General features: G+C 35.7%; 1 protein-coding gene across 2 annotated transcripts in view; it reads right to left on the bottom strand.

Annotated features, from left to right (window-relative positions):
- Positions 1 to 18,350, bottom strand: part of LOC128206052 (sterile alpha motif domain-containing protein 9-like) — a 41,011-nt gene extending 22,661 nt beyond the window's left edge. Inside the window, exons 1-4 of one of the 2 annotated variants that reach the window (XM_052908183.1) lie at positions 18,223 to 18,350; positions 4,639 to 5,403; positions 2,467 to 2,754; positions 467 to 671 (exon numbers count right to left, since the gene is read on the bottom strand). In XM_052908183.1, coding sequence (XP_052764143.1) covers positions 467 to 671; positions 2,467 to 2,754; positions 4,639 to 5,224 — 1,079 coding nt within the window. In that variant the 5' untranslated portion in view covers positions 5,225 to 5,403; positions 18,223 to 18,350. Of the gene's footprint in view, positions 1 to 466; positions 672 to 2,466; positions 2,755 to 4,638; positions 5,404 to 13,342; positions 13,482 to 18,222 lie in introns of those variants that run through there. The other variant, XM_052908184.1, reaches the window with a different exon arrangement.
- Positions 18,351 to 22,993: the final 4,643 nt, after the last annotated feature.

Genomic DNA, 22,993 nt, shown 5'->3' on the forward strand with positions numbered 1-22,993 from the left:
TAACGACAGAAAGTCAAAAAAAATCGAGAAGTATCTGTAATTTAGTTTTTAAACAATTGTATGCGGAAAATGTGTGAACAATTGTTTAACATAGTATTTGCAACATTTAACTGATGATGAAGAATTGATGTTTTGAGTCTTGGGTCTCAAGAAGTTAGTAAATACGGGCCCTGGGTCCATATTAACGTCCTAGTTTGAGACTCGGACTCAAAAAAAGCGATTTTTTAAATTTGATAAATTATCTTGAATGTTGTTATTTTTACCGAAAATGTTGACTAAAATGTTTACATTATTGTTAAACATGGGTTTTCAACACATATTGCCAGTTTTCCCATGTTTGCTCTTCAAATAACAATTGTGGAATAAAATGAAAATTTGCGATTTAAATTTTGAGTCCAAAAATCAGACTAAATACGTAAGTGAATACGGACCAAGGATTGTTTGATTACTTGAACAGATAACTTACCTGCAAGAATTTGCATCATAATTTGCTTCTTTGAACACATTCCGCAAACATTTCATGATCTTTTTGAATGACGTAAAGCATTTTCGTTCATCTTCAATGTGCCGATGGATCTCCGCGCATGATACATCATGTTCTGTGGAGTGAACTAGATCTCTTCCAAGAATAAGTTTGATGGCCTCCGTTTCGATAGTATGTAATTGTCTCTCTGAATAAAAATTGAACCATTTCATTTACTTGCAAATAAACTAAAATTCTTTATGACTAATATAACAAGAGATGTTTGTCAAACATTATGCCCCCCCCCCACCCCCGAGCGCCATGTTGTCAGGATTATTTGGACAATTGAATGAAATATGCATGGATCGATATGAATGCTGAATGCTGTCATTGACATTGCATGCCTTTGAGGCAGTTTTAAGATTATGACTATTCAAAATGTGAGGGCAGGAGGTACAGTTTTTAATAATGTTCAGTTGATGACTGATATTTGCATATAAAAGTGTATCCTCTTAGCAGCAGGGAATAAGTAAATATGACGAAATTTTAATGATGAATATGAGTAATGACAATGGCCTTTACCTCTAAGACCTCAAAATCCATAGGGGTCACATTCAACCTAAATGTCAAATTTGAGGGTCATGGGTGCAGGCATTGTCATCACACAGATAAGCTCTTTGTGTTCAAGGTCACTGCGACCTTGACCTTTGACTCGATGACCCCTAAGTCAAAAGGGATCATTAACAGGTCAGGCCCAACCTCCAAGTAAAGTTTGAGTGCCTTGGATGCAGGCATTGTCAAGTTATCACTCGAACAACATTTTCGCAATCAATGTCACTTTCACCTTAACCTGATAACTCCTAATATCAATAGAGGTCATCTACTGGTCAGGCCCAGCCTACATGTCAAGTTTGTTGACCATAGGTCCAGAAGTTGTCAAGTTTGCCCTTGTGACCTTGTCCTTTAACCCAATTACAACCTTTTATTATTCAAGATGACTGTGACCTTTGACCCAGCGACCCCTAAAATAAAGTAAATTCAAAAGGGGTCATCTACTGGTCAGGCCAAGCCTCCATCTTAAGTTCGTTGATCACAGGCCCTACCTTCAAGTCAAGTCTGATCACCATAGGTCCATGAATTGTCCAGTTTGCCTTCAAGGACAATGTGAACTTGACCTTTGACCCAATGACCCCTAAAATTGATACGGGTCATCTACTAGTCAGGCCAAACCTCCAAGTCAAGTTTGAGGGCAATGGGTGCAGGCATTGTCGAGTTACCACTCAGACAACCTTTTATCATTCAAGCTCACTGTGACCTTGACCTTTGGCCCGATGACCCCCAAAATCGATAGGGGTCATCTATTGGTCAGGCCCAACCTCCAAGTCTAGTTTGAGGGCAATGGGTGCAGGCATAGTCGAGTTATCACTCGGACAACCTTTCATCATTCAAGGTCATTGTGACCTGGACCTTTGACCCAATGACCCCTACAATTAATAGAGGTCGTCTACTGGTCAGGCCCAGCCTCCATGTCAAGGTTGTTGACCAAAGGTCTAGGCATTGTTCAGTTATCGCTCAGACAAGCTTTAAAATCTTTTTTTCCATTAAAGGTCACCGTGACCTTGACCTTTGACCCAATGACCCCTAAAAACAATAGAGGTAATCTTCTGGTCAGGCCCAACCAACATTTCAAGTTTGATGACAATAGGTCAAGGGATTGTTGAGTTATCACTTGGACAAGCTTTGGTCTTACCGACGGACGGACCGACCGACCAACATGTGCAAAGCAATATACCCCTCTTCTTCGAAGGGGGTCATAATAAAATGCACCTGATTGTTGTATATAAGCATAAGAATATGTTTTTCAGGTCTTAGTCACATTACCTTATGAAAACGTTTTTCTTTTGATATATATATCTTCAAAAATAAAAACCTTTTTTTTTAATTTGACTGTATAAAGCAGGGGAAAATCGGTGTACATAATCTGTAAGTAAAGACGTATTTACCTAGTTGTGGATTTTCAGAGAAATATTCGACTAATTTCCCAACCAGTGGATTCATTTTGCGTAGGCATTTGCAGAACTTTAACATCTGTTCTTTGTTTTCTCCCATCATAATCAAGGCCAGCACTGATGCCTGCTCTTCAAAATTGTCTTCCATTTCTATACGCAATCTGTCACGTTCATTGATAATTTCAAGTTTCTGAAGCTCTTGTGCAAGAACTGATACGTCAAGAAATCGCCCAATGTCGTTTACACTGAATGCTAAGCCAAACTTCATTCGTAAAATTTCATCTGTAAAAAGAAAACGAGAAAATGTATATTAGGCCAAATAAAAAAATAGGTCTGTTTCAGGTTACCCGACCGACCCTATTTTTTCCCGCCGACCCAAACCTATTTTACCCTGAAAAAAATGTGATTTGGGTACGAAAAGCATTTGTTACGAAATGTATGTACGTAAAGTTGACAATATAAGAGTTGGATTTCTGAATGTATTTACCGTACTTCAGCTTAGAGTTCGGACACCTTGAAATAATTATTTTTCGCTCTGCAAATTCATAGAAAATAACCATTTTTACATTTTATCTACAAGTATGGTAAACCTGCCTTTTTTCATGTCTGCATTTTACCACTTATTAATTTATCCGTAGTTATCAATGGTTATTACGCCTATAAGTGTAACTCCTTCATCAAGTTAATTAAAATCCCATTCAACACCATTTTATACATGCATTGAAATGAATAAACACCTTTTATCGGCTTCAGATCAAACAGTCACATTGTGTAACGTCACATAACTCTCAGTTATACCCAAGAGGATTTCATGGAGAGCATGGATATTGCTATGCAGGATTAATGTGTCTGTGTGGTGTTTTTGATTATAACTTAAGTATTGCATTTCTAACTTTAATTCATCACATTAAATAGTTACCTGTGTCATTGAATGTGTTGACTTTTATTGTTCTATTGATGTTACCATGAGTATTACTGTACGATTATTGCTTCATAAAGTCTATTTTAAAAGTGTGGTACAAGTTTCAAAGTTTATTGGCGGATCGTTTTACAAACATGTCATGTCTGTGTTTTCTTAATCTCCTGACTGCCCTTGTTTTTTCTTTAATCCTCCATTAAATATAACAAACATCCTTTTCAAAAGGCAATAAATCGTTTAGAAGGTAGTAACTAACTAACTTATCACAGTGATGTATACGGTTAGGTAATCTAGCCAGGCATTGTAACGATAAAGATCAATTATTTTTGTCTGTGAGACTTAGTAACTGTAAGTTACAATCGAAGTCCTTTGGGTGTCCGAAAATTAGGTACCTAAAATTAATTATTTTTGAAAAATAATAATGGATGTTCGAATTTTTAGATTGTCCAAACTCAAAGGTGAATTACGGGTAGTTTGTGCTTGTGTGGCAGGTATATTTCAATTCTTGAACTATATTTTCTTGTCAGATACAAATGTGTCAGATACTGACTTTCGGATTGATATGTCAGACTTAAGTTTGCAATTTTGGCAATAAAACCTGCATGTTACTTGTTCTTCAAACCTGGACCCCCAGGTCCTCTTGACAGCATTGAGGTTTCCTTGGCTGATGGCTTATATGGTAAATTTGCTGTCCCACTCTTCATGTAATTATGTTACAGGGAGGTTAGCATTCTACAGAGGGTGATTGAAAGCAAAAGGGTGCATAAAGAAAAGTAAAACCGTTCCTGGAAAGTCTTAAATAATAGCAGAGTGGTGTACCATAACTTAGTTGAAATCCAACCATCATTGTCGAAGTATTTAACCAGACAAATAAAGAATGTTTCCTTTGAAGCATGGAACATGTTTAAAAACTACCAATAAACCTGAAAATTGATGACTTTTATTTTTGTTACTTTCTGAGTCAACAGTTACTGAAATCAATATATAAAAAAAAAATATTAAAAAAAAAATATTCCGACCTACCTACCCTATTTTTTTTTGGCAGTGTTACCTGAAACGCACCTATTTTTTTTATTTGGCCTTATAAGTGCCCGTATTTTAAAACCGATTACCTACTTAATAACAAAAATCTTACAACACCTTTTATCCTTACAAAGGATTTGATTAATAACAATATGCGGTTTGTTTGTTTTAAATTCTAGCCAAACACGCAATTGTGTATCTTTATTTCTGCCAGCTGAACATACCGTCGTCGTTGTGTTCTGATTTGAGGAGGTCAAACCACTTCTCCTCCATGATCAATTTCATTTTGCTTGAATGGCACACCCTTGACACAAAATGACGATTCTCCAATGCTTGAATTGTAGACGCTACTTTTTCTTTAAATGTATCACCCGTATTACTACATAGCCGTTCAATCCATCTCCTCGATTCATCGAACAATGTTGAATCTGGCAACTCACAACTAGGAATATGGACAAGTTCATTTCGTTTTGATCTCATTTTCTCTACACTTTGTTGATCGTTTGCCGGAATGGTAAACATGTTCAAAATAATGAATGTTAAAAGGGTAAAATCCATCTCATTCAATGTAAGGCTTGGAGAATTTAGTTGTGCAACCTGGTGCATATGCAAGACCCGTCTTCTTTGCCGATCTGTAATGATACGCTGAGAGTTCGGAAGTGACATGTATTCAACGAGACTGTGTCCTGAAGCCTTAAGCTCATTATTCAAAACCTCACGCAATACCTCGTTTCCTATGTCTACATTTAGCTGAAAGGCCTTATAGTACCTATTCGAGCCACTCGCATCGCTTAACATATCCCCAGACATGTTTTGGTCATTGTCTACATGTCATTTGGTACACTCATTCTTTACATCAGAAGTCTAAGACACTGCATAATAATGTTTCTTTTACTCCATCTCTGGGATCCATATTCAGATAAACAAACAGTATTTTGCTGCATAGCCCAAGCCCCGAGGTTGGAAAGTAGATGTTAATCGACCGCCACCTGGAAATAAAATTTAAAGGTATAGATCTATGTTTTAGAGCTAGAAATCTGGTTAAACAAACTGACAAATTAAAACAAGAGCTGTCACAGTATGTGATGAATGCCCCCGAATGTGACATTGACCTATGAACAAGGTCAGTACATGAAAAGTTGACCTTGCCTTTATGTGTCAAATACATATGGCAAGTTATTTTAAATTGCCTCTGAACATAAAAAATACCACCCATATTTCATTCCAGCATTCCATTGTGAATAAACACTAAGTGTATCTTTCACCTTAGAGGAAGGGACATGGGTCTTGCACGCGACACGTTGTCTTGGTATGTTGAACACATGTGGCAAGTCATTTTAAAATCTGTCCATACAAGGGAAAGTTACAGCCTGGACACTACAACCTATACTCTATATCCTTTTACGCAGCATTCCATTGTGAATTAACACTGTGACAAGTGTCTTTCACGCGCAACGTCGTCTTGGTATGTCGAACACATCTGGCAAGTTATTTTAAAATCTGCCCATACAAGAGAAAGTTACAGCCTGGACACTACAACCTATACTCTGTGTCCTTATATGCAGCATTCCATTGTGAATACCACTAAGTGTGACCTTGACCTTAGAGGTAGGGACACGGGTATTGTACGCAACACGTCATCTTGGTATGTCGAACACATGTGGCAAGTCATTTTAAAATATGTCCTTACAAGAGAGTTTCAGCCCAGACACGACAACCTATACTCTATTTTGTTATATGCAGCATCAAATTGTGTCTAGACACCTTAAAGTGTGACCATGACCTTAGAGGTAGGGACATGGGTCTTGCACGCAACACGTCGTCTTGGTATGTCGAACACATGTGGCAAGCCATTTTAAAATCTGTCCATACAAGAGAAAGTAACAGCCCGGACACGACAACCGATGTCCTTATATATGCAGCATTCCATTGTGAATAATACTAAGTGTGACCTTGACCTTAGAGGTAGGGACAAGGGTCTTGCATGCAACCAGTCGTTTTGATATGTCGAACACATGTAGCAAGTTATTTTAAAATATGTCTATACAAGAGAAAGTTTCAGCCTGGACACGACAACCTATACTCTATTTTCTCTATATATATATATATATATATATATATATATGCAGCATTCAATTGTGAATAGACACCTAAGTGTGACCTTGACCTTAAAGGTAGGGACACGGGTCTTGCAAGCAACACGTTGTCTTGGTATGTCAAACACATCTGGCAAGTTATTTCAAAATACAAGAGAAAGTTACAGCCCAGACAAGACAACCTATACTCTGTGTCCTTATATGCAGCATTCCATTGTGAATACACACTAAGTGTGACCTTGAACTTAGAGGTAAGGACAGGGGTATTGTACGTGACACGTCATCTTGGTATGTCGAACACATGTGGCGAGTTATTCAAAAATATGTCCATACAAGAGAAAGTTACAGCCCGGACATGACAACCTTGTGTCCTTATATGCAGCATTCCAGTGTGCCCGGACACGAGTTATTGAGACTGTGCAATTTTAATATGCCCACCTTCGGGGCATTCTAAATTTTATCTATGAAAATCACTTTGATTTTTTATTCTGACATGAAATGTATTATTTATCGTCAGTTAAACTGTCAAAATTGCAGTGAAATTGTTGCACGAATCTGTTTATTAACAAAAACTTAAAATAGCTGCAGAGGAAATAAAATATGTACCCCATTTAATAAAAAGTATTATGATAATACTTAGGGGACAGCAATATGACACATTCCCCCTTTTTTTCCAGAGTTGGGAGAAATGCGAGGGAGAGAACATACTGAAGTCACACCGAACAGGATGTGTCCATAAGATTTGCCCCTCCATGGCTAGGATTGATGACAAGGTCATAACCGACATCAAAACCTTTGCTGAGTAAGAAATTTTGTCATTTAAGAATTTATGACTTTAAGCTTAAATAATTCATTTTTTTAACAACTCATAATGAGATACACATGTTTGAACTTATTCAACCTACCACAGTCGCAATAATTATATTTTATTCCTTAAAATCGCTTCGACCACGTTCATTGGCATGATTTCACGTGAGGGAAACTAATAAATACTTTTAGGACAATCACATGTAAGGCTAGTTGACCACAAACCAAACTCACATGCACTCAGTCTAGTATTTGAGTCCTGCTCATCTAGGTGAATAGCAATGTGCTAACCACTGCACCAAATATACAACAATAACACATAATATAGGAATACATAATTACGCATGATGCCATAAACTTACCAATATGTGAATGACAACATTACTTCATACATTAAAGAATAGCACATACGTGATAAATTACAAAATAAAACATGATAGAAAAAAAATGAAAGCTTCACAGTTAGATCATTTCCATGTCTAAAATATTTCTTGTGCATGTCATGTAATCTTTTCCATAAAAAAAGATCTTACAATATTAAAAAACCTCAACAAAATGTGTAAAAACAACATCATTAACATTCATTTAACTTCTCAGGTTCTTCAAGAACACGTCCATGGACAGTTTCTGGGATGAGCACTTCTCCACGTTGAAAGAAGAGGGTTTGTAGCTTTTTGTATTTCCTTCTGGTTTCCATAATAATTACATGAATTTTATAAAAACACACAATCTTAATCAAAAGCCTTGTGGTGACTTTTTAAGCAAGAAACATTGTTTTATTCAGCTTTTTATTTGATTTTACGTCTTAAAAATGATGATGTAGTCAGAGATCGAATTTAACTTTGAAGAGCACTCGCAAGCTTTTGCGAGTTTTTTTTTTTAGGCAACTCGCATAATAAAAAACCCTCGCATTTTTATTATTTGCCTTATTCCCATATAATATTGTCTAATTAAAGTATACATTTACACCTAAGACATATTATGAATATTAAAAAGTATCAATCTTGAGTGACTCGACTACCAGAACTTGTTGATGGCTTATTCTTTTTTGGGGGGGTACGGATGACTCATCGGATGCTGGCCGCTTTTTGATAACAAAGCTGTCCATTAACATTGTTCACTTTGAAAGTTGGGCAGATATTATAATTTAAGGTTGATGGGGTTTACATATAATGCACAAAAGCGTTAAATTTAGCCAATGACTGTGCTAGGCGATTACGTCATTTGTATTCACTTTGTATTTGGCACGCCTCGGAGCATCCCGGAAAGATTTGAGATTGTACTCGGCCTTTTCCATACTTGTTCTTTTTTTGAAAACATAGAGCGTGACTCCATAAAGCCTACTCTATACTGGTAGTGTAAACATGCCATTTACAGACTGATCACACTTGACTACATGTTCATGTTTATTCTACTTTTGTTTTAACATTGTGTTGTCTATCAACAAGAGGCCCAAAAGGGCCTATGCTCTACTGGCATGGCTTTTGTGGTCATATCAATCAAGAGCATGTATGTATGGGTAAAAGGCAACAGACATATAGTTTATGTTTTGTGTTTGGGTTACCTGAAAACGTAGCACGTTCAACATCTGAGCCCAGAAAGTATTGTAAGCAGATTAGTTGCATGAACTATTTTAATATGTGCCAAGTAAAAGTCATCTGACAAAAAAAAATGCTTTCAAAACTGTACTCATAGTAAAATTTTCTGTAGTTTTAAAAGTTAAAAAAAGTTGGTCAAAAGGTCAAAGTCAAGGGCATCCTAGGACAACATTGATCAATTTGAACAAACATTCACAATCAATTGTGCTGAGATGGATGCACGAACACACAAAAAGATTTTCAAACCTTTCCAGATTAATGTTTACCAAACCTGTGAACCCTGGGTGTGGCCAGTAATGACACCAGGTGCATAACTTAAACATTCACAACCAATTTTGTTAAGATGAATGCGCAAACTACAGAACTTAAAGCTAAAAAATGGCCTTTGGGCTTTCAACAAGAACAAGGCAGAGTAATTCACAAAATCAACTGCAGAAGCAAAAAGCAAATTTTCTCTCAAAATCCTAGACTTGCAAATTGTCTCCCTTAACTCTAGACTTGAATTAACATATACATGTAAACTTGGCTAAAAATAGAATTTGCTCATGCAGACCTGGCTAAAAATAGAAAGCATTTCTTTAAAACTTTCATGGTCCATAATCTAGGCATTCATGGGCGGATCTTGCTGGTTTTCGAAAGGAACCAAGCTTTAATGGATATCTAGATACTGTACAAGTTTCATCGAGATACAATCAAAACTGAAGACTGTATCGTGTTCACAAGCAATTGTTTACAGACGCACGGACGCATGGATGCACATACTACGTACACATTACCATCGCATAAGCTCTTCTGGCCTTTGGCCAGTAGAGCTAAAAACCAATCGCAGAATTTTGCGAGCTTGAATAAAAGTCATTCGCAATTTGCAGATATTTGACTACTAAAGACAAAGAACAACTTATTGTTCCAACAGAAATTTCAAGGATTCAGCAGTGAAATATACTTTCAGTTTCAGGGCTTCTTCACCTTCTTTGCTAGGGGCCTAAATTCGGCTACTTCACAGTTGGGAAAAATGGCATATCTTCCCAATTTCCAGATATTTTTTTCACAATTTCTAAAAAAAAATTCCTAAAGGAAGATCTTGCTTCAAAAATTTGCAATAAAAATTAATCTGTTTGAGCAAATTATTCTTTATATCTTTTAAGTTGACATAAGAAGAATGCTGTTTAATTTTAAACATTATTTGAGAACCAATTAGTCCATAAAATTAAATTGTTATCAATTTCCCATTTTGAGGCGTTGACGCATTTATATTTCCCAATTTGCAAAATTTCACACGTTTAAATTTCCCAAATTGAAAAGGCCAGGCCTCTTCACAATTTTTGATGAAAAAGCCCTGAGTTTTGTAATTGTCAAATGTTATTGACTTTCTGTTCAGATAAACAGGATTGTTTTACATGTCATACACATGCCTTATTCACCTCAAAAAACAATGTTATTTAGATAATGCACAAATGTTACTGCATTAACAAAAAATAAAGAGGCTGTCATTAAATGTGTTACAATTCATGCAACCTGTCATTTATGGGGGGGGGGAGGGGGTAAACAAGGCAGTTCTGTTTCCCATGAGCTAATACATTAGAAAGAAAAGCTAATATATTGCATGCTGGACCAATATGTATGTTCCTGAATGAGCGAATATGGAAATTTCACTTATGGAGGGCTGGTCCATACATGCATGGATAAAAGTTGGGTTTATCCAGCTGTCAGTTCTGAAATGTATAATGATCAACAAAAAAGGCACAATGCAGTGACAAAGGTGAAATTGTCCTTGTACTGGTAATAATAAATGTATAATATTTATGCTTATATGTGCATTGTTTTATTTCAAAACCTTTGTGAGAAATAGAAACAGTATTATTTCTTTCATGCATAGTCTGATACATATTCAGTTTGTATGCATTATTTTTATCATATTTGAAAAATTTGCCATTGTCCTATAAGACACATGCTATTTTTGTGTTAATATCACTATCAACTAAAAACATCCATTTTCAACTCTTCTTTACCATGTAAATGGAGAAGTTAACATTATAACTCCATTGACCAGTTTTTTATGCAATTTGTCCAATTTCATACATTTAAGTATTATTAAACAGCTAAAAACAAGGCATGTTATGTTATAAATGCATTTCATCTAGTAAATAATGTTATTTTTTTGTATAACAGTTCAATAATTATGTTCTATTTATGTTTGTAACTTTCATACGAAATGATAATGATTATTAAAGTACTACAAAAATTGTTATTTCATGTCACTTCTTCATGATGAATTTTCCACGAAACTTATTCTTCCCTTCAAGTTGTCATTCCAGCATGGTGACTTTGCCCCCTCCCCCTAAATGATTAGAACTGCAGTGTACAAGAACAATAACTCTATTTCAGCGAATTGCAAGAGTTATTCCCTTTGTTCCTTTTCCTGTCTGTAGCATAACAAGAAAACTACTTTTTGGAATTTCATTAAACATCATTCAATGGTAAAGCACAACAAGAGGAAGTGCAGTGCACAATGACTATAGCTGTATTTCAGCTAATTACAGAATTATTGCCCTTTGCCTCTTTTTCTTGACCAGAGCATTACTTTCAAAATACTCATGGTATTGAAATAAAACTTGGTATATGGATAGGTGGCAATGACAAAAAGTACAGTGCACAAGCACCCTAATTCTGTCGTGTTCATTAATGTACCACACCCCTAATGAAATGTTCAACTTGAAACTCTTCAATTTCAATGCTTTAGCCTATGTTGTTAAGCAGAATACTACAAATATTTTGAGAATTTCAAGGATGCAGTTCGATGCATTGTAATATGCTTGTTGGCCTTGCCATTCCTTGTTTTTCAACATATAACAAATGCATAAACTATTAAACGGCGCCCTTTGATGCTTTGCATCAATGGTCTTTTTTGTCTGGACAATTGAATGAAATATGCATGGACTGATATGACAGCTGATTTGTCAATGACATTTGATGCCTTTGAGGCAGTTTTAAGATTATGACCATTCAAAGTGTGAGGATAGAAGGTACAGTTTTTAATCATGTTCAGATGATGACTGATATTTGTAGGTAAAAAATGTGTCCTCTTAGCAGCAGGGAATATAAGTAAATATGACAAAATTTTAATGATGGACCTTGACATTTGACCTGCTGACCCCTAAAATCAAAAGGGGTAAACAACAGGTCAGGCCCAACCTCCAAGTCAAGTTTCAGGGCCGTGGGTGCACGCATTGTCAAGTTATCACTCAAACAAAATTTTCGCATTTTAAGTCACTGTGACCATGACCTTTTACCCGATGACTACTAAAATCAATAGGGGTCATCTACTGGTCAGACCCAACTTCCATGTCAAGTTTGATGATCATAGGTCCAGGCATTGTCGAAATATCACTACGAGGTTTGTTTACTTTTTCGTGTTTAAGGTCACTGTGACCTTAAACTTTGGCCAGATGACCCCAAAAATCAATAGAGGTCATCTACTAGTCAGGGCCAACCTTCATGTCAAGTTTGATGACCATAGGTCAAGGAATTGTTAAGTTTGCTTTTAAAGTCACTGTCACCTTTGACCCGATGACCCCCCAAATAAATAGGGGTCATCTACTGATCAGGCCCAACCTCCAAGTCTAGTTTGAGGGCCATGGGTGCAGGCATTGTTGAGTTATCGCTCGGACAACCCTTTAGTATTCAAGGTCACTGTGACCTTGACATCTCACCTGATGAACCATCAAATCAATAGGGGTCATCTACTATTCAGGCCCAGCCTCCATGTCAAGTATGATGACCATAGATCTAGGCATTGTTGAGTTATCACTCGGACAAGCTTTAAAAACCCTTTTACCATTAAAGGTCACTGTGACCTTGACTTTTGACCCGATGACCCCTATAATCAATAGGGGTCATCTACCGATCATGCCCAACATTCATGTCAAGTTTGATGACAATAGGTCAAGGGATTGTTAAGTTATCACATGGACAAGCTTTGGTCTACCGACGGAACGACCAACCAACCTACCAACATGTGCAAAGCAATATACCCCTCTTCTTCGAAGGGGGGCACAATAAAGTAGATCAGTACAGAAAACATATAAAGTAGTTTATAGACTACAATAATGGCACATTTTGTTCATAAAATGTAATCTACAATATATTTGGCTTTTGTGCTTTTTACATTTCTGAACACTATAATTATTTTGGTTCGATGATTTAATTAAATATGTGTCATTTTTGCGGCGAACTTGGATGCCATCTTCGATTTTCGTGAATTGAGAGTAGTTACTAATGTACATTGTTTCCATTCCTTTAGTACAAACATTAATCTATCCTGAAACAGGATAACAGTTGTGCACCTTTTGTGTAAACATTCATGCATCAGTCTATTTGTCTATTAGCTGTAAAAGTTATTCGTAAAGCTCTTTAAAATTTAATCAAACCTTTTGTTGTTGTTCTTGTATTCAATCCTGATTACCTATTTTCACAACTGACATTAGCATTCATTATTTACTCTGATAAAAGTGTTATTTAATGATATTTGTAACCCTAGCGCGAATTCATGTTAATACCTGGCATGAGCAATTTCAAAGAAATGTGACGTTACAGTGCCGTATTAATGATAATAATAAAGCAGCCATGTTTACATGTTTTGCTAGTACTGCTAGCATACAAAACTAAACATTGCTAAAATTATCTGATATAATATATGTTTTTCATAACAATTCGGGAAAATGTATGAACATTGTTTCAAAGACAACATTCCAATATCACCATTGACAACATTGTCGTCTTTTTTTCTACATAACTCCACTTCTACTTGAAAAATATACACGGCAAAAAGTCTTGCGACAGGGTATACAACCGAAAATATGTGTAGAATTTCCAGCTCGATATTTTTGTTGCACAATATTATATGAATATTATATGAAAGGGACAATTATCCTGTTACTTTTCAATGAAATTCCAAATTATTTAGATATTTAAGTATTGTACGTGACAATATATTTCATTACCATCTAAATGATTTGAAAGCAGCAATAGCACTATTCTACGAATAACTAGGCTCAATGCTTTGCATTAATGACACCACGTATGACATCAATGCCTGCCAACTTTAGTTAGTATTTTGAATGTTAAGACACATAGCATAACAAACAAACGGCAATTATTAATAAACTTACGGATATTCAACGACGGTTAAAAACTGACTTGAAATGCTGGTGAATTTATATTGGATTCTATATTAAACCACGTGACTTTCAGTCAATAATAAACAAACATCAGCTATCACCTTTGTTTTGTTTGATGATCCGCCCGTTTATCGTTGTGCATAATTAAAGTCATTAGCGGCACTGACTAACAGTTGTAGAATGAAAGGAGATCTGGAATCATACATATGCCCAAGTTGAGCGAAGCTCTCCACTTTTTAAAACCCACCAACTATGGCTCGATTGAGTAGTTTCAATCTGTTGGTTGCAACGCATTACCACTGAACAATCATGGCTTGAATCATATGTTCGTCACGTTTTATTTAAAGATGTACTCTTACTCCCAAATAAGATTTACCACAATTAAAACGATTGTTTTAATTGACCAAAAAAGGATCAACAAGAGATGTTTGTCCAACATTATGCCCCCCCCCCCCCCCTGAGCGCCATGTTGTCAGGATCACCGGATTGATGTCTGATCAGTCAGCTTGATTTCCAATTTATTGAAGAGACTATTTTATGTAGACCATCAAGTCTTAAATAAAGGTTAAATATGAGTTTCTATTTCTCTCCTATAAACTTTGAACAACTAAACAGGTTAGATCTTCTTAAAGCTCAGTCCACAAATTTACCTTATAAATTATACGACACCATTCGTAAATATGAGTTTCTATTTCTCTCCTATAAACTTTGAACAACTAAACAGGTTAGATCTTCTTAAAGCTCAGTCCACAAATTTACCTTATAAATTATACGACACCATTAATTTAACTTTTATTCGAATCTTTTAAATGCTATCACAATAACATGAGTAAGTACGGTACCTGCCATCTTCAAGCATTTGTGCAGAAACTTAACCAGGTCATGCTATTTTCAGCAAACGATGACTCATGGATGTGTGAAGCAGTCATAGAGAACATATTACTCTGTAGAAATGTGTACTCTGTAATATTAAACTAAAAATGGAAACTAACTCTTTCGTCCCAAATATATATTTACTTATCTATCTTGTACATGGACTTATTTTTTCTGTCCCATAAACTGATTACAAAAGACGGTTAAATAATGTTTTTATTATTTTTATTTTCTTTTTACACTGTCTTAATTGCACTGTTTATATTGCAAATCAATATACTCAACAATATTCATTTTCATTTTTAAAAATTATTTGCTCTGAGGGAGGGGTCATTTTAAAAGATTGCAACTCTATATTACACCCCCTATAACATTAATTTCTGAAGTCATCTTCGTATTGATTATACATGTTAGGACACAGTTTAATTACTCGACATGCTGCAATACACGCTGAAAAAAATGCTGTTTCTACAAGAATATTAAGCTTGTTATGCGGATTGCAGGAAAACAAAAGCATGGTGATAAATAGGGCAATACTCAGAATGTATTTTATGCAGATGATAAACATGTTTACTAATATAGTATGAGTTGTTGCTTTTGGCATTGGACTATTCAATTGGAAAAGTCAAAGTTTGCGATTTGTGAGCATTAGTGTTTCAATTATAATCTAATTGTGATCACAAGGTTTCATTAATGTTATGGCAAAACTAGTCAATGTATTGTGTTTACAGAAGAAGAATTTGCTACTGATAAATTCTACGAACATTGCAATTTTAAGTTCCGACAAGTGTGGCAACTCCTTCAGTATGTTAAAACCATAAAATATTGGTAGTTTCTCACCTTGAAAAAGTTTTATGTACTGCATATTTGTGTTTGAACTCGATGTTTTTCCATCGTGTTAGTTACGCTTCACGACCGTTCACACCAAACTACACACGTAATTGATATTTCACTTTTTGTTTTGAGCTGAGTTTAATTTTCTTTGCGTTCCTCAGGAAGGATAGCAGGGTCTGTCATGCACTAAATCCTGTATGCACGTGTAGTTTCATTTCTAAATGCAACATAAGACGATCTCTTTGAACAGCACGATGACAGTGGTTCATTTTTCAAAGCTGTTTTGTTTAAATCCTTCTATAGGTGACCCCTCGCCCCCAACCGTTTATTGATCACAACCTCTGTGTATTGATCTGAATGTAATTGTCTTATCAGATCTCCAATCTGAATATTCTGCTGTGCAGTTCTAGAGATTTAATTATAGAAATGGACACTAAATGGCCCTGAGCCAATAAACAGAAAATTGGCTCCTACTGTGTGACATCAGTGCAATTAGCAGGAGATGCACAGCAGGGGATTGTCATGCCAAACATTTCTAAAACTAGGCCTTTAAACATTTTTGCGAAGTTATTTCAAAATACCCTATATATGCATGGCTAAGTTAAAGCCTGGACACAAGAGCGCCAATGGTCAGAGTCACCTGCCCACCGAACAACATACCCAAATCTTATAACCTAGGTTTTCAACTGTTGTGAAAAACCTGGTTAAAATGTTTTATCTATTAAAAAAACTTTGGCATATCTCATGCTATATGGAAATTGCCTGATAAGGTGACTTGAAAAATAACTCGCAAAATAAATATTGGCATTTGCAATAAAATTTAAACTTCAGCTATCACTCTTGCAATGACTACACAAAATGGCATTGGTAGCCATTTAGGTAATTTTCAAAAAACCTACACCAAACTTTTAACGCTTTCTGCACCAAATATGTCACAGAAAATTCCAGCCAGCACCAGGTTTATTGCAGGCTTTCTCAGAATTTAAGCCTACCTATTTTAAACTGGCATATTTTCCTCATTTTTTTTTAGATATCTTGTTCAAATTTGGATTTTTTATAAGTAATAGAAAACATAAACATATATACAAAAGACACTTATTTATTTTGTTCTGCAAATACTGATTGGGACCTTTTTTATTTGATTCTATGTTTTACAAACACAGCCGCTCAAAAATACTCATTTTTGAAATAAAAATAAAATTGTGATAAATTCACTACTGTCAAAACATAACGATATATCCATGAAGGGCACCTGCAAGGCTGCGGTTCACAGTTTTACGACACTCGGAACACTTCGGCCATGGCCAAGTTGTTATGATTGTATTTATGAGGTCTATCTCGAAGCTTTTTGGAGATGGCTGAGTTATTACGATTGGGTCCAGTTGTTACGCTTGGCATAATTGTTGTCTGTGCCAGTCAAGTTTCGTTTTATTGGAAAGGTAAATCCTGTGTTTGAATGTATTTTAAGCTTGTTTTGTGCAAAATATGTATGTACTTACATGGTAATATATGAATTTAAACTTTTAATATCTATTTCAAACTTTACTGTTTGAAATAGATATTAAAAGTTTAAATTCATATATTACCATGTAAGTACATACATATTTTGCACAAAAGATAAAAACAAAAGTCAACCGCATGACGTAATATAAATGAGCCGAAGGAAAATAATGAGCGGAAAGAAAATATAATGAGCAGAAAGATTATTTTCCGTACGCTCGGAGATGCGAAAAAAAAAATTTCGTCCTGGAGGGCCTAAAAAAAAGTTGAGTCGCGGTAATTTCGTGAGTCGGTCGCGTTACAGCAAACATTCAATTTTTTAAGGATGGCCTTGTTGAACAAACCCGTTTAGACGTTAGAGATTGGAAGAATCCCGTATAACAGGTCTATTATGCATCAGTCAGTTGTTACCACACCCTCCCCCCCCCAAGTCCGGGGAACAGGGGGGACTTTGACTTTCGGTCCAGCCAAGCCCGGGCAAAATCCCCACCCTGCTGGGATGAACTGCTGGTGAAACCCCTGCCAAATGCCCCTGCACCCCAGGGACTCTAGGTTAGGCACATTCCCTGCTATATTTGGCGTGAAAACAAAACCAAGGCATTCACCACACTGCGGGGCCACCTGAAAGGTAAAAACACGCCCATTTCCCCAGCTTTCCCCCGGTATACCCCTGAACTTGGGGGGGGGGGGGGGACGTGGTTACAATTGACTGTGCATTATTTTAAACTAGTCACGTGACTAGTCATTCTAAAATGCCGTCCAGGCTACCCATCATTTAAAAAAAAGCCTGGACGGCATTTAAGAATGACTAGTCGTGTGACCAAATACGTTCAGTATCAATGAAAATGCAATTAATCCTTTAATGACTAGTCACTACGCTAAGAATTCCAAATATAATTCGTCCCAAACCATTCCTAAATTACCTCTTTAATTTGGTAAAGATCGTCCGCTGGTGCAATCACTGCATCTTTTATTTTGACAAATAAAATACTGTTTTCTTGGAAGACAGCATCTTTCCGCTTTCATTTCTGCTGCTGCGTTCAGACTTTGGGCGATGCTAGAGGCCGGTAGCCGGTAGCCAGTATCGCCGGTATCGCCCTTCTGGTTGCTCGTTCATATGATTGCCGGTATCCTAATACAGTCAATATTTACAATACCTGTCAAACAACACTGAGCAACCTTAGGGCTTGTTCAGTAGCAACGCTAGACGCGATCACCCACCAATCCTGCAATAAACAAATTAAACCAAATAGATATATATATCTATATAATATTTCTGAAACGAAAATACAAAATTTTGGTTGGGAGATTTATCGTCTGCATATATCTCACTGTCAGATAAGCGGCAATGGCCTGCAATAAGGCTTGATCGCTCGCCCTATATTGGATATCACCCCAACAGTAGTCCGAAAAAGGGTTTTACGGACATTACGGACCATGGACAGTACAGTACGGACCAGATTTAGGAACATTACGGACCAGATTTAGGGCCTTGTATATGAGTGCTCAGTATGATGACACATGACAATTATCTTTCATATAACTGTGAAAAATCCCGTGAAATTCGAATAGATCAATGGTTCAATATAAATTTCTGTGAAATTCCAATGTATGTTTTAATAAAATAATAAGTAATATAATTATGTGAATAATGATGAACGATATTTGTTTTTACCATATAATGTGCATTTCGGGACACTACGTACCATGAACTATACATTACTCACAGTTTGTTTAAGAACAAAATATATATTATATTTGAGGTTATTATGGATATTGATTTATAATTTTACATAAAACTTATGTGTATTTGTAAATGTGAATATTAATAGGTGATCGATTGCTTTCTGAAATAAACTTTGGATTGTCATGATATTGAAGACGAATTTCTCTTTATCTGTGCGTGTCAAGCTTTTAATGATTTTAGAAAGAAATATATTAAGAAATGCTATTACACAAGACCGTCTGTATTTAAATATTTACAACTACTGCAATCTAATAATAAAATAGAGCTTATATCTATGTATGTTTGTTAAAGATTCGCTTAAAGTAAGATCCACAATAATTAATATTGTAACATTTGTTCATCCTCTGATTTAGATAATTTATATGATGTTTTTTTGTATATATTAACTCGTTTGTATTACATTACATTACATATAAACATATGTGTTGATGACGATGTACACTGTACAAGTCGATATAAACTGTCTGTCTGTCATATTTGTCTGTTTTCCGTTTCATCTGTTTTAATTGAAAGGTTCAATGAAAGTGCGCCATCACAATGGATTTTCACACTTTCATGATTGCCAATTAAAGGTTGTCAGTATAATGTTTGTAACGGGTACAATTATAACTAATACACACTGATTAAGGCAACAGAAATTGCCAGTTTTAAAAAATAGTTTGCAAGAATAGCAACAAACAAACGTTGTTGTTTTTTTTTTAAATATTGTAACGTGCGACGTTAAACAAACACCAACAGATCACTTCAGAGAAAAACATGCTCGACCCTGAAGGGGTCTGCTGGTCTTTATATACACTAACTTCTCTATTAACACAGATCCCGGGTTTTGCTAATTTGCATATTACCAAGTAAGCATACGTACTACGAAAGTACTTCCGTTTATAACGGAATATTATTATGAACGCACATCGGCCGCCTACAGCGGACCGTTACACTGTTTTGGAAAATATTTCTTCTGTTGCTTTTAACTGATTTAACCACAGTTACTTGGTATTTGGACTGCATTTTTTGGCCAGTCGAGCGATTGGTCCCTAGGGTGATCTCTTGGACTGAGAGAAAAAATGTGTTTAGTACTTTATGATACACATAATAAACAAATAATCCACTTTTGGTCGTTTATTTTTACATATTAAATATTTTTAAATTTATACAATCTTTATCATTCACAAGGTTAGCAAATAATTGAAATTTCAGATTGAGACATATGTATGGAAATGAGCTCAGATCTATCTTTATTTATCTTTAATAAATCTGAAAAAATAAATAAGAAAATTGCGAACACGCGTCTCGTTTGTGCTTGTTGAGCGATTGCACCTTGGAGATAACTTCCTTCTGAACATGCATGGTCAACGCCGTGAACAAAGGAGGCCACCTGACCATTCGTGGAAACCGTGTAGTTAATGGTAGTGGAATTCGTGATGGTACTTCAAATATTGCGCATAATAATCGCAATTATAGTAATAATGGGGCGGGTTCTCATTGTAATGATAGGGGCAGCCATGGTGCTTATTCTAGTGGTGCTAGTACAGATAACTCCCGTGGTGCTTACAGTCGCAACACTGATAGTGGCCAAAGAGGACAAGCCCAAGGTCAGCGAGGACAAGGCCAAAGAGGTCAAGGTTACAGAGGACGTTGGCAGGGACAGAATGGTTGGAGAGGTCGTGGTGGTCAGAGATAGGTGCGGTCAGGGTTCTGGAATGTTAATGGCTGGAGTGTGAATATGGAGACTGACAATTTTAGTTTGAGACAAGACTGTGTAAATTTTTTAAACCTTGATATTTTAGGCATTTCTGAAACTCATTTATGTAACGATAATATTATTAATATACCGGGATTTGTTTGGTTTGGCAATAACTGTAAAACATTACATATTAATGCAAGGACAGGTCCAGGGGGGGGGGGGCTTTTTAGTTAAAGAAGATATGCTTGATACATATGACAATCATGTGGTGGATGATACATATGAGGGAATCCTATGGTTGGAATTTAAAGACAAATTATCACATAATTTATTTCATACATGTGTATGCTATTTGCCACCCAATAACTCATCTAGACAAGTTGACGTTTTAGATTTTTATGATTCATTGTTGACTAATATTTTTACATACCAGAATGATGGCCCGCTCTTTGTGTGCGGAGATTTTAATAGACGCATTGGTGACAACGATGATTTTATTGTTGGAGTTGATAATTTGCAAGAACGAGATGTAGTAGACTTTTCTACAAATGTGTATGGCGATAAGCTATTAGAATTTCTAATTGATAGTAACATGTGTGTTTTAAATGGTCGAAATCATATAAAAAATGATTTTATGTCTGTGTCAACAAAAGGCTGTTCAGTTGTCGATTTCTGCATTGTTTCTCACGATAATTTGGATAATTTTAAAGATTTTAATGTCACTAGAAGTACAGAATTGATTGCCAACCTTCATATGAGAAATGGTTTTATACCATCTTCCATACCTGATCACTCAGTGCTGTCTTGGACAATGAACCTACCAATGTTTAAAGATCATAATGATTTTTTGTCACATCAACCCAAAACTAATATGCCTAGAACTTTATGATAAGTTTGAGTTGAAACAAATACCTGATAATTTTCTCAATTCAGAGTCTGTTGTTAAATCTATTCATGACACTGTTTTTAAATAGGAGCAAAGTTTACAATGCCAGATTGATATAGACACGGCTTTATCTTCAGGTTGGTAACTCAAATAAAAAGAGGAAAATTGGTAAGCCTTGGTGGAACAATGACCTATTCTGTCTGTGGAATAATCTATGTGAGGCAGAAAAGAATTGGTTGAAATGTAGTATCTGTTCGGTTAAGAAAAACTTAAAGACTGCCTTTATTTCGGCTAGGAGAATTTTTGATCGAGAGGTCCAAAGAAATAAGAGGTTATACTGGGTTACCTTGCAGAACGAACTACTCACAGACTATGAGAATAACCAACAGGATTTCTGGATAACCATAGGCAGGATAGGTGTTGGGCAAACCAAGAAAAAGTCTATACCAATGGAAGTTGTTTGTGATGATGGTTCTGTCACTTGTGATATTGAAAAAGTACTGAGTAAATGGAAAACTGAATTTAGTAATCTATTTGTTGATAGCCAAACTAACTCTGTTGATGCTCATATTAATTTAGATGGTGACCCTAAAGGCGATTTACCAAGTTGTGATAGTCTAAATGAAAATATTACAGTGTTTGAAGTACAGAAAGCAATTGTTAAAGCCAAATTAGGCAAATCATGTGGAATCGATAAAGTTCCAATTGATATTTTAAAGAATAATTGTTCTATTTCTTTTTTACATATTTTGTTCAATGTGTGTTTCAATACTGGAATCATCCCAAGTGAATGTGGTAAAATTATAATAAGTCCAATACCTAAATCCAGTACACTTGATCCTCGTGATCCATTACCATATAGAGGTATCGGATTGTCATGTGCAATGTATAAGATATATTGCTCTGTTCTAAATGACACGCTGTCAAAATGGTCAGAAACAAATAATATTTTAGAAGATGAACAGAATGGTTTCCGAAAAGGAAGAAGCACTATTGACCATTTATCTTCACTAACAAATATTATTGATACTAGAAGAAAATCTAGGCAATCCACATTCTGTGCTTTTATAGATTTTAAAAAGGCGTAAGATTTTATTAACAGAAGCCTTTTATGGAAGAAAATACTTAGTTCACATATTGGGGTCAATGGAAAAATACTGACAGCTATGAAATCTCTGTACAGTAATGTGTCACACTGTGTTAGAGTCAATGGTTTATATACTGAAAGTTTTGATGTACAGCGCGGGTTGAGACAAGGATGTTCTCTTTCTCCATTGCTCTTTAATTTGTTTATAAATGATTTAGCTGTTAAAATAAAACCTGCAGATAAAGGTATTTGTATTGGTAATGAAAATATGTGTATATTGCTATATGCAGATG

Source organism: Mya arenaria, chromosome 10 (assembly GCF_026914265.1).
Source record: "Mya arenaria isolate MELC-2E11 chromosome 10, ASM2691426v1".
Classification (NCBI taxonomy): Eukaryota; Metazoa; Mollusca; class Bivalvia; order Myida; family Myidae; genus Mya; species Mya arenaria.